This window comes from Hipposideros armiger, unplaced genomic scaffold (assembly GCF_001890085.2).
Source record: "Hipposideros armiger isolate ML-2016 unplaced genomic scaffold, ASM189008v1 scaffold_243, whole genome shotgun sequence".
NCBI classification, from domain to species: Eukaryota; Metazoa; Chordata; class Mammalia; order Chiroptera; family Hipposideridae; genus Hipposideros; species Hipposideros armiger.
In genome coordinates this window covers 1,595,027-1,610,697 of record NW_017731593.1, presented here as the reverse complement: position 1 = coordinate 1,610,697, position 15,671 = coordinate 1,595,027, and the positions used below count along the sequence as shown (strand labels likewise).

Below are 15,671 nucleotides of genomic sequence, written 5' to 3'. Positions count from 1 at the left end.
CTCTTTGCGTTTATTAATACAAATTAATAAATTGGCCCAGCTGCTCTCACTGCCTTACCTGTAATTCAGAGATAATATTATCTTCCCTCATTGTGTGCATTAAATTAGATATTATAAATTATATAATACATAATTATATTAACATATTAAATATATATATATATCATTTTTTATGTAAATCATAAAATGGTTGTATATTTAAGAAAGTATGATCACTGTTTAAAGCTCTCATTTTAAAATAATATTCTGATACAGATGTTATAAAGTTGCTTAAAATTTTAAGTTAGCTCTTCCCTATGAATATAGGGACATGGAAAGAAACTTAAGTCAAAGTATGGTTGTGAACTTCAGAGGAGACCTTTTAATTGGTTTCATTTATTGAAATTGGTAAAGTATGAATTTACCCTGAAAGAATGTAATACTGTATTTATATACCTAGCAAACCCTTAAATACCCTTGAATGGGCTTTTGCTGATCTAATTACAACAATAAATATGTAAATCACCTGTACACAAAGACATTAGTAAGAATAGATGTTTTCATATTTAGATGATACATAAAGAAATGGTAACATCTGTTGAAAAAGGTAATATATTAAAATAAAGGTATGTATTTCCAGTATCAGAATCATTCAACACTTTAATGTTAAATTTATCATTGATATAACTGTTCTCATCTTTTAAAATAATTTACGTTTTGTTCTAAACTGTTATTACTAATGATTGATACTTTGTACATTACTTTCAGTAGTTAAACTAAAGAAAAGCAAATGAGCTAATACTTATGCTTTTTTTAAACCAAAAGACATACAAATAATTAACACGATTATAGATTAAGAATAGTGAAATAATCATTGCAGATTGCTTTATTTATTTAAAAAATGGTACTCTGTTTTAGTTTTAAAAATAAAAATGCCTACATATAGTTTAAACCTTAAGAGAGCATTAAAGGAATATGTAACCTATGGACACTGACCTCAAGTCCAGAAATAAAGAAAAAATAAGCCAAATTAGGTTTCACAAAGCTCAAGTTTTCCCTATGATTGTCACTAGGAACCTATTTATTGTTAGTTTCAACAATCTTGCTTAGCTGGTTATCAAGCCATTGAGAATTAAGAACAGCAAAGTTGGAGTAAAAAGGAGCTACTAGAATCAGGTATACCAACAAACAGCAGGGGTAAGTGGCAGGAAGTGAAAGAATATGAAAACAGAAAGAGTAAAGACCAATCACAGCGTGACATTTGTGTAAGGATAAATAGGCTTATATACCCAACCAAAGAAATCTTGAGTTTACCACTTAGCATTGCCCAGAATTATATAGTTAAGCCCAAATACTATGAAAATATTAAATATTTTGAAAATATATAACAAATTGGGAAGTACTTCTTAAACTGATAGAAACTGAAGTTATGTTGAAAAAAATAATTATACATTCAGAATATTAGCTATCCAGAATTGGTCATTTCCCAGCACTAAAAGAAGCCATAGGCACGAGCTAAAAGCTGAGCAGGGGTATTGAGAATAGGCCACTGTGGATTTCACTCATTTGTAGAGTTGCCAGGAGCCGGAGCTGACTCAATGGCATGTAATATACACACACAAGTAGCTGTTATCTTACTGTAAAAATTATGTTATATTTTATTTTACATCTCAGTTTTTCTTGCAAAATGAATTGGCACTTCTGTTTTCTCAATTCTTTTTGAGGCCAAAAATACAGTGTTTAAGTTTTCATAGAATTATTAATATTCTAGTAGATTTTTGGTATTAATTTTTCATTTTGAAATGTTTCAGTATCACTCATCCAATGAAATATCTTGATTGACACTAATGTTTCCTAAAGAATTACATATTTGCATTCTTATCATAAAACACTGAGTTGTAGTCTCAATAGGTGTATAAACTGATGCATTTTCTTACATCACAAAAAAATGTTCACTACTTTTCATGATAGTTGACAATTGGAAATATGTGTATCAAATCATTAGTATATGCCCATTATTTTAAACTAGACTCATTGTGGTAGAAATAGGTCTCGGTTATCTAAAAAGTTTTAGAATCTATTCTGTTTTAGACTACAGCAAAAAATATTCCTTTTTTTCCCCCATTTTATTATTTTAAGTAGATTACATTTTTAAAGTTGATCAATTTTTTGTCTATCCTGGGGGGGGGAAACTATTGAATTATTCATTATTTCTCCTCCTATCTTTCTTAAAGCCCTTTTCATTAAGTACTCTTTTATATAGACATAATTTATACCTTACTATAGTTTTGAAATCATTTCCCAAAATATATGTCATTTTTACATTTATTGATTGATCTTATAAACCCAAAGAGGCTTACTGGCTTTATGATCATTGTATAGATAAAAGGTCTTAAAATGAATGACATATGTTTCAATATACACAGGAGAAATTTAGACTCAGAAAGTTATTCTTTTATTCAAAAAATACTTCTTGAACATCTACAGTGTGCCAGGAACTATTAGGCCTTGAGGATACAGTAGTGAACATGACAGATAAGGTTCCTTTCGTGCTTTTATTTTTGTCTTTGCTTATCCTGTTATCTCCACATTTTCTCCATGTCACTAATTTCATTTTGTATTCCTTCTATGTATTTGTTTTATGTGTAGTGTTTGTCTACATGAATTAGAATATGAACTCCATGAAGGCAAGAGGATTTGTCTGTTTGGTCATTGTTGTATCTTTAGCGTCTAGTAAAGTACTTAACATTTGGTAGGGACTTAATAGATTGTTGTTGAATGAATGAATGAATGAATGAATGAATGGACTAAAACGAGGACCCAGAGTGTGTGGAATTCTGAAAGCCAAATAAAGTGTTTTATAACAGAGCGGTCAACTATGTCAAATGTTGCTGAAGGGTCAAACAACATAAAGGCATGAAGATCAGATTTACCTTGGTACAGCTGTGATGAATGGTTTCAGTAAGTGGTAAGACAAAAGCCATATTAGAGTAGCTTCAAGAAAAGGGAATGGGTGGTGACGTAGAAATAAAATGCACGCGTGAGTGTGTGTGTGTGTGTGTGTGTGTGTGTGTGTGTGTGTGTGTGTGTGTGTAACTCATTGAAGAGATTTTGAGAGAAAAAGAAATTGAGCTGTAACTGGAGGAGGGGTATGAAGTGAAGGAGAGCTATAAAATGTTTTTCTTTTATTATGAAAATTTTTAACATACATAAAAGAATAGTACAATGAACTCTTTATACCCTTCATATATAGTAACAATATCAACATTTGGGCGTACCTGTTTAATTTATTCGTTTTTGTTGTTGCTACGGCAGTATTTTGCAGGAAATCCCAGTCATTTTAACTGTATATATCTCAGATTGCATCTAAAAAAAGAAAAACATGGCACTTTCTTATACAACCTGATGTCATAATCACACTTGTTAAAATTAACAGTAATTCTTTGATACTAATACCTAGTTCCAATTAGATTGCCACAGCTATGTTTAAAAGTTGTTTGAATCTAGATCCAGTCAAATTGTAATTTACTTTTTTTTAAATTAAAGTTTATTGAGGTCACAATGGTTAGTAAAGCTACATAAATAGGTTTAATAAAGCTACATACATAGGTTTCAAGTGTACAATTCTGTAATACATCATCTATATATTACATTGTGTGTTCACCACCCAGAGTCTGTTCTCCTTCCATCACCATATATTTGATTCCCTTTACCCTCATCTGCCACCCCCCTCCTCTCTAACCCTCTGGTAACCACTAAACTATTGTCTGTGTCTATGATTTTTATTTCATTTGTTTGTCTTGTTTCTTTGTTGCTTTTAGTTTTATATCCCACATATCGGTGAAATTACATGGTTCTCGACTTTTTCTGTCTGACTTATTTTGCTTACCATAATCTCAAGACCCATCCATGTTGTCTCAAATGGCACTATTTCATCTTTTCTTATGGCAGAATAGTATTCCATTGTGTATATATACCACATCTTCTTTATCCAATCATCTATCAAAAGACACCTTGGTTGTTTCTATGTCTTGACCACCATAAATAAAGCTGCAATGAACATCGAGCACATATAAATTAAGAATACAATTACCATATGACCCAGAAATCCATCTCCTGGGTATTTACCCAAAAAAATCTGAAAACATTTATGTAATTTACACCTGATCATTGTATCTCTTACAGCTCTTTTAATCTAGAGAGCAGTCCCTCCTTTATTGATGAAGCTAGATCACAGATCAATTGTCCTGTAGTCTACCTTATATTCTTGATTTGTAGCTTGCTTCCTCAAGGTGGCCTTTAATTTATTTCTCTGTTGTATTATTTGTAAACTGTAATATAGTTTAAATGCTACATTAGATTTAGGTTCAGCTACTTTGGGATCCATCCTTCATAATTGGTGCTCTGTACCTCATATTGCCCATGTTTGATTTTCACACTTAGTTATGTTAATGTGGATAAGTGAAGTCAGATGGTGATTGCCTATGTTTCCACTGAAAATTTCCCATTAACGACTTATCTTAAGATATTTATGATTTTTGCCTAAATCATTTATTTCATTTGGTTTGCCAAAGGGTAACTTTCTAATTCTGTCATAAAGGAGTGAGAAATTATAATATATTTTTCTGCTGATGAGAATTATCTAATAGGAAAGAGAAAGTTATGACGTAAGAAAGAGCCCTAATACCTGTGGAAACAGTAGGCCTGGAGGAGAAGAGTGGATGGGGTCCACTGTACAGATGATGGACTGCCTTAGGTGGGAGCAGGAACAGTTTAAGTAACTCGTCCATGGCTCAGAGTGAATATATCTTAATATATTCCTATCTAAATTTTGCTGTGGAGTCTGTTTAGTAATTGTAACTAATTTCAGAAACATGTGTTTTTAGTAGATGCTATTGCATGTGAAATCAAAACTTAAAGCCATTTCAAATTTCACTGCCGAATTTGACATTGATTCTGCTTGTTAGAGTTTTTCTAATATCTTCCTTAAAAATGAAATTTTAAATTAGTGGTGTCTTATACACCTGTATCTTTCTTTACACTGTAAAAAATGCGGGCATGTACTTTTATGTAACTGTTTTTCAGCTTATGTTGCTAGTCTCTTGCAAAGAGAAGCTAATGCTACTGTTAAACAAATAAAGTGATAAATAACTGGCAATTTAGTTTAGATTCTAATGGAGCCTTAAAAGCCTTTAAAAATGACAAGAACAGCAACTTTTATGATTTATAGGCTCATTTTTCTTATATAGTTTGGTCATATACCTGACAGTCTTCCCTCTTTGTGGCTTTTTCCTAAAAATTATAGTTTTGTGTTATCTGAGTGAAAAGACCATTAGAGTTCAGTAGAAGAATATGACAGCATCTCTTCTGAGGATTGCAGCAATTCCCTTTGGAGGATGTACAGTCTCCTTTTTTCTTTTCTTCTTTAAATAGTTTTACTAATGGTGATATAATTTAGTCCTCAGAGAATAATGTAATGCAACTTCGAACCTACCAACTATCTTCAAATTGTATCATACATGCTATGTGAACTTTAGTTTTAAACAATTGTATTTCCTAATAGCTCAGCGATTTCCATTTACTATACAATCTGAAAAGTTTTGGGGTTACTGTTCTCTGATACGATATGTATTTTATTAAATTAGAATTTTAAAACAACATGGATTGTATAATCTCTTTAGTTACTTAGTGCCATGTTTTATTTATTTTTTAATCCCTATTGAGGTTCCACTGATTTCTTCTCCTATATTGGTGTACACAACACTCTGTAGTTGTCTCCAGAAACAGAAATGTAATCTGATCTATGTTTTGTTTTGTCTGCTGACTTATATGGGAAGACTGCAGGAGCTACATTGATCAGTTGGCGTCCTTTGTAGTCATTTATTGGACAATTACTACAAGCTCGTAAAGACTCCCTAGAGTATTCCTATAAACTAGATCATTTTACCCAGAACCACAGATACATCAAGATAGACAAGGATGAGAAAAGCTGATTAGGAGAAACAAAATATTAAACCTTCAAATTCACATTATGTGTTTTAGATTCTTTCATCCTTACAAATGAAAGATATACTTGCTCTCTAATGAAACATTTTGTACAATTTAGGAAACTTAGTTTTCATAGACTTGAATCGGACTTGTTTAAAACATGAAAGTTTAATTTAGGTATATCCATATAAAAGTACTTTTATTTCTGCTCCTGATTCTTATGATGTAAGTCCTTTTTCTAAAAGTAGAAACGATAATCTTTTACTATTCTTTTAAAATTTAAAACTACTAGAAAAGTAGTTTATGTGGCAATTGATTCTTAAAGCAGTATAAATTATAAACTCCCCATGATTGTTTTATTAAAACAATATTTGTGATTTCACAGCTTTGTCCTTCAAAGAGTACTTTAAAATACATTATAGAGTGGCTTAGAATATTGAAACTATAGCACCAAAAGGAAATGTAGGTATTGGAAGTTTTCATATTAATTCAAAAACAAATATTTTATAAATTTTAAAATACTATTCTTTAGAATTTTTTTTGATAACTGTTTAGTAAAGAAATACTTATTTCTCAGAAGTAAGCTTATGTTTTGTGTTGGGATGCTGAAAAGATTACAGTTTAATACCAAGTTGCTGCAATGAGGATCAGAATAGTCTGAAAAAATAATCATTTATTTTTATTGCCTTAAGGCATATCTGTAAAGTATAAAATTTGTTATGGGACCTGTGTATTAGATCCAGCCAATTTCATTTTAGTAGTGTTTCACATCATATGTCTACATTTTATTCACTAAACAAGTACTATTAACTTTGTCAATTATTCATGAATTTCAAATTTTATAAACTGTATTTTGTTTTTAACTCATATTCTGTCTTATTAAAATTACATAATTGGTAAAAGCAGTGTGGAGTCTTTTGTTCAATGAATATTTATTGTACAACTATTATGTGCCAGGGACTGCTCTAGGCTTTGGAGAAACTACAGCACAAAACAAAACAGGCTAATCAGCTATCCTCCAGAAGCTTTCATCCTAGTGGTAAAGTAAAAAATAAATATGAAGTGTCAGGTGGTGGTGTTTCTATGATTAAAAGAAGAGCAGGGTAAGTGAACAGAGAGTGGTAAAAAATCAGAAATTTACCTACTGTGTAAACTTTCCAAAACCCTCTCTCCCTACCGATTTAAATGTTCTCTTTACTGTAGACCATCTTATATGCCATCCATGTAGTATCTCCATTGTTTTTCACATCATACTGTCTTATAATTATCTGCCTTAATGTCTGTTATTTGCCCTTAAGAGTATGCTCTTTGAAAGCTAGCTCTGTAAATCTTCTTTTGTGTTACCAGTTTTTAACCCTAAGTCCTTTTATAAATGCTCCATATAAAAATCATTCATTTTATCCTCTGAGTCAGTGAATGAGTGATACGCATAGAACTCAGGATCTCTGGTCCTGCTAGAATCCAAAGGCCCTTTTTAGACAGTTAGGAAAGAATGAGTAAAACATGGTAAAAAGAAACATGTATTCATTGTTTGGTTCAGTTGTAATATTTGTAATTAATTTAGAGTTCTACATTTTATGGTATTTTATTGGCAGTATTACATCATCCTTTTTCAGAGCTTTTTTGAAAAAAAAAAGGAAAAAAGGAAAGTTTTCTGAAAATGAATCTTTATCCACAGGTACTACTGAACGAGTGTGCTTGATCCAGGGAACAGTTGAAGCACTGAATGCAGTTCATGGATTTATTGCAGAAAAAATTCGAGAAATGCCCCAAAATGTGGCGAAGACAGAACCAGTCAGCATTCTACAACCCCAAACCACCGTTAATCCAGATCGCATCAAACAAGTGAGTGTTTAGTTGGGAAATCAAAGAGAAATATCTGCAGCATAGTATGAGTTCCTTATAAAAGAAGCCTTAAAGTCTTAGCATATAGTTTTGTGGGATTTTTTCCCTAAGCATAGTTAAAGCATAACAAAGTTATCATTTATTTATTTAATGAGTCTCTTCCTTAGATTGATCAGTTCATTTATCAATTGATTGAATTATTCATTGATTAATGTTAACACTGTGGAGCAATTATGTGACTCCGTTTCTTTTGTGATTGCTCTTTAGAAAACTTATAGACACAAACTTGATAATTTATAGGAATTTAATCTATTTCAATAATATCAATTTTTAGATAAATATAAAAATTGAAATGAAACTATATACTTAAAATTTCAAGTACCATATTTTTAGTATTAGTCTTCAGTATAGTTGTTATGCGCATAAACTTCAGTTTTGTTAATTTGTCATATTCAATATTTTTTATCAACAAATATGTATATTTTTGTACAAGCAAACAATTCTTTGTTACAAATCAACTATTATATCCTATGTAATTTGTGTAATATATATGTATATACATACATATATATCATAAAGGGCCAGTGTTCATTTTTAATGTGTGGGATTTTCTGTAACAAAAATTTTACTTGCTAAAAGACAATGTGAGTTTTTGAGACTGAATAATGGCTGACATGATATAGGAAAAGAATGATATTTTTTAATATTAAATAAGGTGGATTCTTCTTATGAACTTTTAATTCTCAAATTTATTTGATACTTTATTTATAATTATCGTTTCTGCATTTGCCCTTTTATAACTACTTAATGAGTGATCATACTATTAATAGACTATACGTTCAAAAGAAATGTATCATTCTTACTTCACAAAATATTTAATTTACAGAATATTTATATTCACTGTATTAAATTTGAAATGTAGCTCATAATCTTATTAATTTCATGTTTCTGAATTGAAAAATATATTTTATACTAAACAGAGTTATGAATCTATTATAGTTTTACTGATATATAAATAAATATAAGGTTGGCTAATCAAATGCAAGCATAGAAATTACTAATTAGTCAACATTTTCAAATTATAGGCTAATATTCAATTATCTGTTAATTATCGTTAAAAAAATCCTTCAATGTTTAAATTATGAATAGCTAGTTTTTAACTCCTTATAAAATCATTCATTTTATCCTCTTAGTCAGTGTCAAAATGGTTCAATTTACGTACCCTTCACAATTTTTCAAGGAAATAGGTTTTATTTTGTACATGGCAGAATGGAAATATTTTAAAGCTACAAACTCAGTAGATTCTTTTATTCTTCATAAGTATTTATAGTTTTGAAATGTTTGTTCTATCTATGCTAGGTGGATACAAAGTATATTTTTTAAACTGATACTTTGGAGATGATCCCCTGACTCTTATCTATTGTAAATTCTGGAACTATGATATCAAAGACCTCAGAGTTGAAATCACCTGGGGCTAAGACTTCACAGAATTAGCACTTAAGTGTAGGGTCTGTTGACCTTCTGCCTTAATCCAGCCTGTTCTTCCTCTTCTTTTATAATTTGTGAGAAAGTTCAAACATTTAGGGATGGGGTAAACATCCTGATTTTTTTTTTTTAATAAAACATACAATGTAGTTAGTAGTATATCACTGGCAATGTATTCAGGACAATGATATGAATTATTTTTTATTATTTTTGCAATAATAAATAGCTAGTACCGTCAAACAATAGCCTCTAAACCATTGTTAAAATTCCATTTTTCTCTATGGCAATGAGTTTTGTAAGGCTACCATATATCCAGTGCCAGTATAGATTTACGAAAACCAGAATTTAAAAATGTTTAATTTATTTTTTATTTGCCTTTTTCTGATATTATTTGAATTCAAGATAAGTGTTAAAAAATAGTGATTGATCTACTTTTGTGTATTTGCATTCATTGTAAGCCTTGTAGATATTCATGAAATTAAAGTTATTGTTGATTATTTAATATTCTCATGTAATTAATGTATGTGAAATACAATATTTAAAAAGATTTATCAAAAGTACACTAAGTCTATGAGAGCAATATATTTAGCATTTGAACACTTTCTCTTAAATGTAAAAATTGAAAAATTTACTTGAAAAATCTGGAAGAACGAACATATTTCTAAGATATAATGGATCAGTGGAGCTTTTTATGCTCTAAGTTTAGGATTCTCTAACTTCCTAGGTATCTTGTTTTACCAATATAAGACTTTTTGTTAGACCATTCTCTAAATAGCAATTCAAGTGTATAAATTTAAATAACCATGATTTTATTTCTGAAGAAATTATGCTGGTTATTCAGTATAAAACAGTGTATAAAATCATTTTCCACTAGAAAACATATTTCATATGATTATGTCTTTCGTTGTAATACACAGAATCATAATAAGATTTCTTTTAGAATGGTGTGGTCCTTCCCTTAATTGGGAACATAGCATTTGCATTTGCTTTGGACTTCAATCCTGAAGTTAATTTTTTTTAATTTCTTTAAAACATTTTTTTAGAATTTTTTTCTATTTAAGACTTTGCAAAGAATAAAATTAGGGTTTAAAGAAGTGCTGGAGCTAGAAAATGTAACTTTTGCATAGAAATGAATTCATGTTGAATATGAAATTATAGATTTTCTTAATATTTCTTATTGTCTATTGTTTTTATGATTGATAATTTTAAGGTTTTTCTTGCAAAACTAATTTATATGGAACTTGGACTTAAAATAGGAAGTCAGTTAGTTCGAAACAAATAAAACTTGCTTTAAAAGTTATAATTTTGCACCATATATTATGGACTTTTAATAAAATACTATATTCTGAATTACACAATCCAGATACAGTTGGTAGCTGAATAAATTGCATGAACCACCATATTCTACCCAAATGAAATCTACCCTTAATTCACTGAATCAATTCCCAAGCTAGAATAGTTTCTTAGGAAAGTAATGCATACTGGTCTTGCAAGTCTTTCATGTAGTGGAATGATGAAATCTAGTATGATAGCCTTTCTCCCAGCTTCAGTTATTAGATGCTGTGAAATATTCAATCCTTAATTCTCAAATGTGGGTTTTTTATTTAAAACAAATATTTATTTGTTGATATAGAGGGACTCTAATATTTTATATATTCAAAATGATAATAATATTTGTTGAATAATCAAAATATTATAGCCTCTGTTCTATAACCTGAACATCAGGAGACAGTCGTGAGCTACATAATACCACTGTGCTCATATTACAACACAATATACTAAAAATCAGGTATGAAACAAGAGCCAATAAACCAAAATTAAACAAATTAGTTGCTACCTGAACATACTATTACTTACTTTTAGGACACACAAAAAGCAGAGACATTCAATATTCTTCAAATAATTTAGACCTTTTTTGCCCACAGACTCTGAACTCATTCCTGGAGCACTTCTTAGCCCTGGTTATTTGGTGTATATTTCTCCATTTCCCCTTTTTATGTTTTGAGCTTTATACCCTTTTTCCCCACATGGGGTTATTAAAACTTTTTCTCTTATTGTAAGTCCCCCAACTCCCCCTCTAATTATGGGTGTTTATGCATAGTGAGTCAATATAATGAACCCCCAAACACGGTTGAAACCACAGATCAGTAATACAGTTAGCATTTGTCAACGTCCTCTGCCTGTTACAGATTTACAGCGGCTTCTTTCCTTTTTGGCTCAAGTGTGTTTTCAAGAAAAGCTACATAAAGATAAAGCTGCATTAAGAATTGGTTATAGGCATGTAATGAATTCTCTTGTATTTAAAAAAAATCAAATTAAGATGTCAAAAGTCTCATTTAGCCCAAAGAATTTTACTTCTGTCATAAAAACTTGGCAAAGTAGTACGTAATTTGTTCATTATTCAATCATTCAACCATGAATTTATTAAATACATTCTTAGTGAATTGCAAAATGTATTAAATTGTAAACCTTGTTCTCTAAACTATGAGAGATCCTAAATGCTTAAAATAACTGATAAAATTGTATTTATATGCCAAAACTATAATGCAAACAATGTGTACGTAAAAGATCAGAGGAGTGTGAAAGAAATGTAGGCTAGTAACATTTGGTCTTAAGAAATAGGTGGAGATTGAACTGAACCTTGAAGATTGTATAAGGATTGTCTAAGTAGAGGAGAAGAAAGAAAAAAGCTCCTTTTAGGCATGTGAAACAATGTGAATTTGAGGGAAAAGGTACCATAATTATTGAACAGTAAGGAGACTACCTTGACAGAAGTGGAACGATTATGTTGGAGTTTAGAGAAAATAATGTTAGCCAGACAGGGATGTCTGGCTGAGGGGCTTCCTATAGACTACGGATTCTTCCTAATATTTCCCGAAAGAGCACTTTTAATTTTTCTGGAAGCTTATGAAAAAAAAAGGAGGTACCTCTGCATTTTGTTCTCCTCTGTGCTAAAAATCCAGAGGGAATCTTTGGGTGCTTGTAGATACAGCTATTGGTAGGAGAAAACGAGAACTATGACCATTAATTAGCCAACTGCTCTACTATGCAGATCTTTAGATTTGAAAGTTTGCGAGATAATATTTTCTAAAGCTTGTTTTATGTAACACAAATCCAGGGGATGTTAATCTTGGTCAGGCAAAAACAAAAAAGTTTTATGGTTAAGGATGAGGATCAGTAATAATGGTTATATGTATATACATAGTACGTAATCTGCTTCTGTGCCAGCCATTATGCTATGTACTTTACATATATTATCACATTTCATCCATTCTCACAGAAATGCTATGAAACAGGTACATAGTCCATGTTATACTTATGGAAGCGAATGCTTAGAGGAACTGAGTGACTTAACCAAGGAAATGTTAACTGGTAATCACCTTAACACTGGGCTATATGGCCTCCAACTTTGAGTAAAGCTGGTTAAACAAAATCCAATAGATTTCTCTTCTGTTACTTTTCGAAGTCTTGAATAAGCTTCTCTAAGAAGAGAACCTCTTTAAAGAATAATATCTTATAATCAGGGTGAAGTTAAGAGACTAGGCAGTATTTTAAGAACAAGATGATGAACACTTAATCTCTCCTTTGGTGATGAAAATTGAGACAAATGCGTGAAGTTAAAAGATATTTCAAAGTAAAATTTGTAAGCTTTTGAGACTGATTTGTTCTATTTCCAAAATGGTGAAGAAAAAATAAAAGATGACTATATACAGTTTTGAGCCTAGAAGAATGGTGAAACCTGAAAACAAACAAGTGAATTTTAATCGGGCAACTATTTGACATAGTATTTGTGTTTGTTTCAGGAAAGTTGAATTGTAAATAGTATGTTTTTTCTTGAAGCAGTCTTTGATACAAGCATAGGTGAGAACCTAAAACTGAAAATATAGATCTTTGACTGCAATAGAGGAGATAATTTCACTTGTACCTTCTTATAGGAGAGAGAAAAAAGCAAACAAATGAACTAAAGAAGCAGTTATCAGAAAAATTAAGTCAGAGGCATTATATAAGTGCGTAGGATCTGGAGCAGGACTGCTAGGGTTCAAACCCTGACCTTTTAACATACCAACTGTGTACCTTTGGGCAAGTTGTTTCCGCTTCTCTGTACCTCAACCTCTTTACCTATAACATGGGGGCGGTAATAGTAGTAATCTATTTCATAACGATATTTTGAGTATTAACTGAGTAGAACTATATCTGGTTCCTAGTAAGTGTGCTTTATAAATCATAAAGATAAAAGGGAAATGAGTAATCTTTCCTGTGAGAAAATAAGGAAAGTATGAGGAAAGATGCTAAAGAGAATCAAATACCCAGAGACAAATATGAGAATAAGTAACTAATTTTTTTAATAGAAATTACTGGAGATTTAAAAAGTTAGTTTCAATCACATGGTGAGAGCAAAGCCATAGTTTTCCTAATATTATTTTCTAAAGGTAAAGAGGCTGGTTAGGTAAGAAGAAAAAAAAGGTGTGAAATGTGGAAACTGCTGATTTGAAATTTTGGATAAGAAGAAGAATACAAGTTAGACTCACATAACCCCTGCTACTCAAGAGGGAACGGCTTATGTTAAAGAATAAAAAGGCATAGAAGTTGCAGATGAGGTTACTGAGGAAGCAAGATGACTCAAGAGTGGTGGAAAGATACAATTTAGGGTGTTAAGATCCTAATCTGTGAAGAGTAAGAGATCACAATTTTTTCTACAATGAAAAGAATGAGAAGATGGGGGGAAAAGTGATTTGGAAAAATGAAAAAAGTTGTGATGAAGTCAGTTGTGGTAGATGAGGAATCTCATTCTGGGAAGTCATGATTTCTTTCAAGTAATGAAGACTATCTAGTGAAAGATAAAATACATGGGATTGAATTGTTGAAGAGAAGAATAACGTGTAGAATAGCAATTATGAGGAAACTATGGAATAAGAAGAAATTGTGAAAGACCTGTTGAAATTGGACAACACAAGTTTCTATTAGGACCAAATGTATCCCAATAGTTCAGACAGTGGAGGAAGGGGAAGAGACTTGTCAGGATGAAAAACCAAATACGAAAATTACGTATTTAAATATTTTATCCATTATTTTTTAGAGAGCAGTATACAGATTTATTTAACAGAACTAGAAACAGGGGTTTGGGAAGGTGATTACTTAAGTAATGTTACTCAGCTAGTGATAGATTCCAAATTACAATTGAAATTTATTGTTCATTGCTGTTCTCACTATATCTATAAATATCAGAGGTTCTTGACAGTCTATTACTGTAGATTTGCTTGAAGGTAAATTGTATTTATTATAGAGTTTATTTATAGTAATATACTCTGGTCCAGCAAAACCGGCGTTGGTTAACAAGAATGCATCCTATGATTTGTAATTACTTTATAATTCCTGTTTTCAAAAGCCTAGTTATATCTACATTTAACTAATGCCTATTGTTAACTATTGAATTTTTTAAAACTATATTCCAAAGAATTCGCTATTTTAAAATTATAAACTACTTCAAATTTTTCTGCAATAAGTAATTCACCCTTCAAAGTTTAAGCAAAATCCTTAAACAGCCGTTAAATTCATGTAAACAAAAATATTATTTTCCATGTGAAAGGTAAAACTGTGCTTTAAAAATGTGCCCTTCATAATCGCTTGATAAATGTAAAAAAAAAAAATTTTTAGAGGCATATGTCTTTTGTAAATGTTATTTATAACAGATATTTCAATATATTGATATATGGAGATTTAGTTACATCTTCATGATGTATATCAGAAATTTTACTAAATGCTTCTTAACTTGAAACAACTAAACTCAAAGTCTGCATAGTAAATAAATAGGAATAAAGATTTTGTTTATAAAACATTAGGGAAACAAACAAAACTGTACGTTGAAATATTTCTCACAGATTTTTTTGTTCTACTTATCTGTGTGGTTGAGAACAACTATCAAAACCGTTTTATTAACTATTATAATAGAACCTTTTAAACTAAAGGCATTACTTTACATTTACTAGAACAGTTTTTGCAGCTAGCATTTTAAAAATGAACGGAATGCAAGCTTTCTGAAATCTCTTTATTGGTGTAAGTTAACTTGTAGACGGAGGAGACTTTTTGAGTTTAAAGAAAATATCTATATGAAGACAGCTAGAAAACTCATTACATGTTCATTTCATTACATGTTTATTGTTTTAGGAATTTAAACCAAGAAAATATATTTAGGGACAATTTAATGTTTTGACAGTCTTTTCCCTTGAAGCCCAAGGGAAACATATAATTTTCCCTTGTTTATTTAAAATATTAAACTCTAATTTCTTATAGTGTTTAATAATCAAATCCTTAATGATTTTAAACATATTAATATTGTCCTAAAAGTTTAAAATTGTTTTTATTTCTGTGGGAAG

General features: G+C 30.6%; 1 protein-coding gene across 3 annotated transcripts in view; it reads left to right on the top strand.

The window, feature by feature from the left end:
- The window catches only part of NOVA1 (NOVA alternative splicing regulator 1), a 143,289-nt gene that overhangs the window by 102,381 nt on the left and 25,237 nt on the right, over positions 1-15,671 (top strand). For all 3 annotated transcript variants that reach the window (XM_019655687.1, XM_019655686.1, XM_019655688.1), the window contains exon 3: positions 7,646-7,812. In XM_019655687.1, the coding sequence (XP_019511232.1) occupies positions 7,646-7,812 (167 nt within the window). The remainder of the gene's footprint in view (positions 1-7,645; positions 7,813-15,671) is intronic.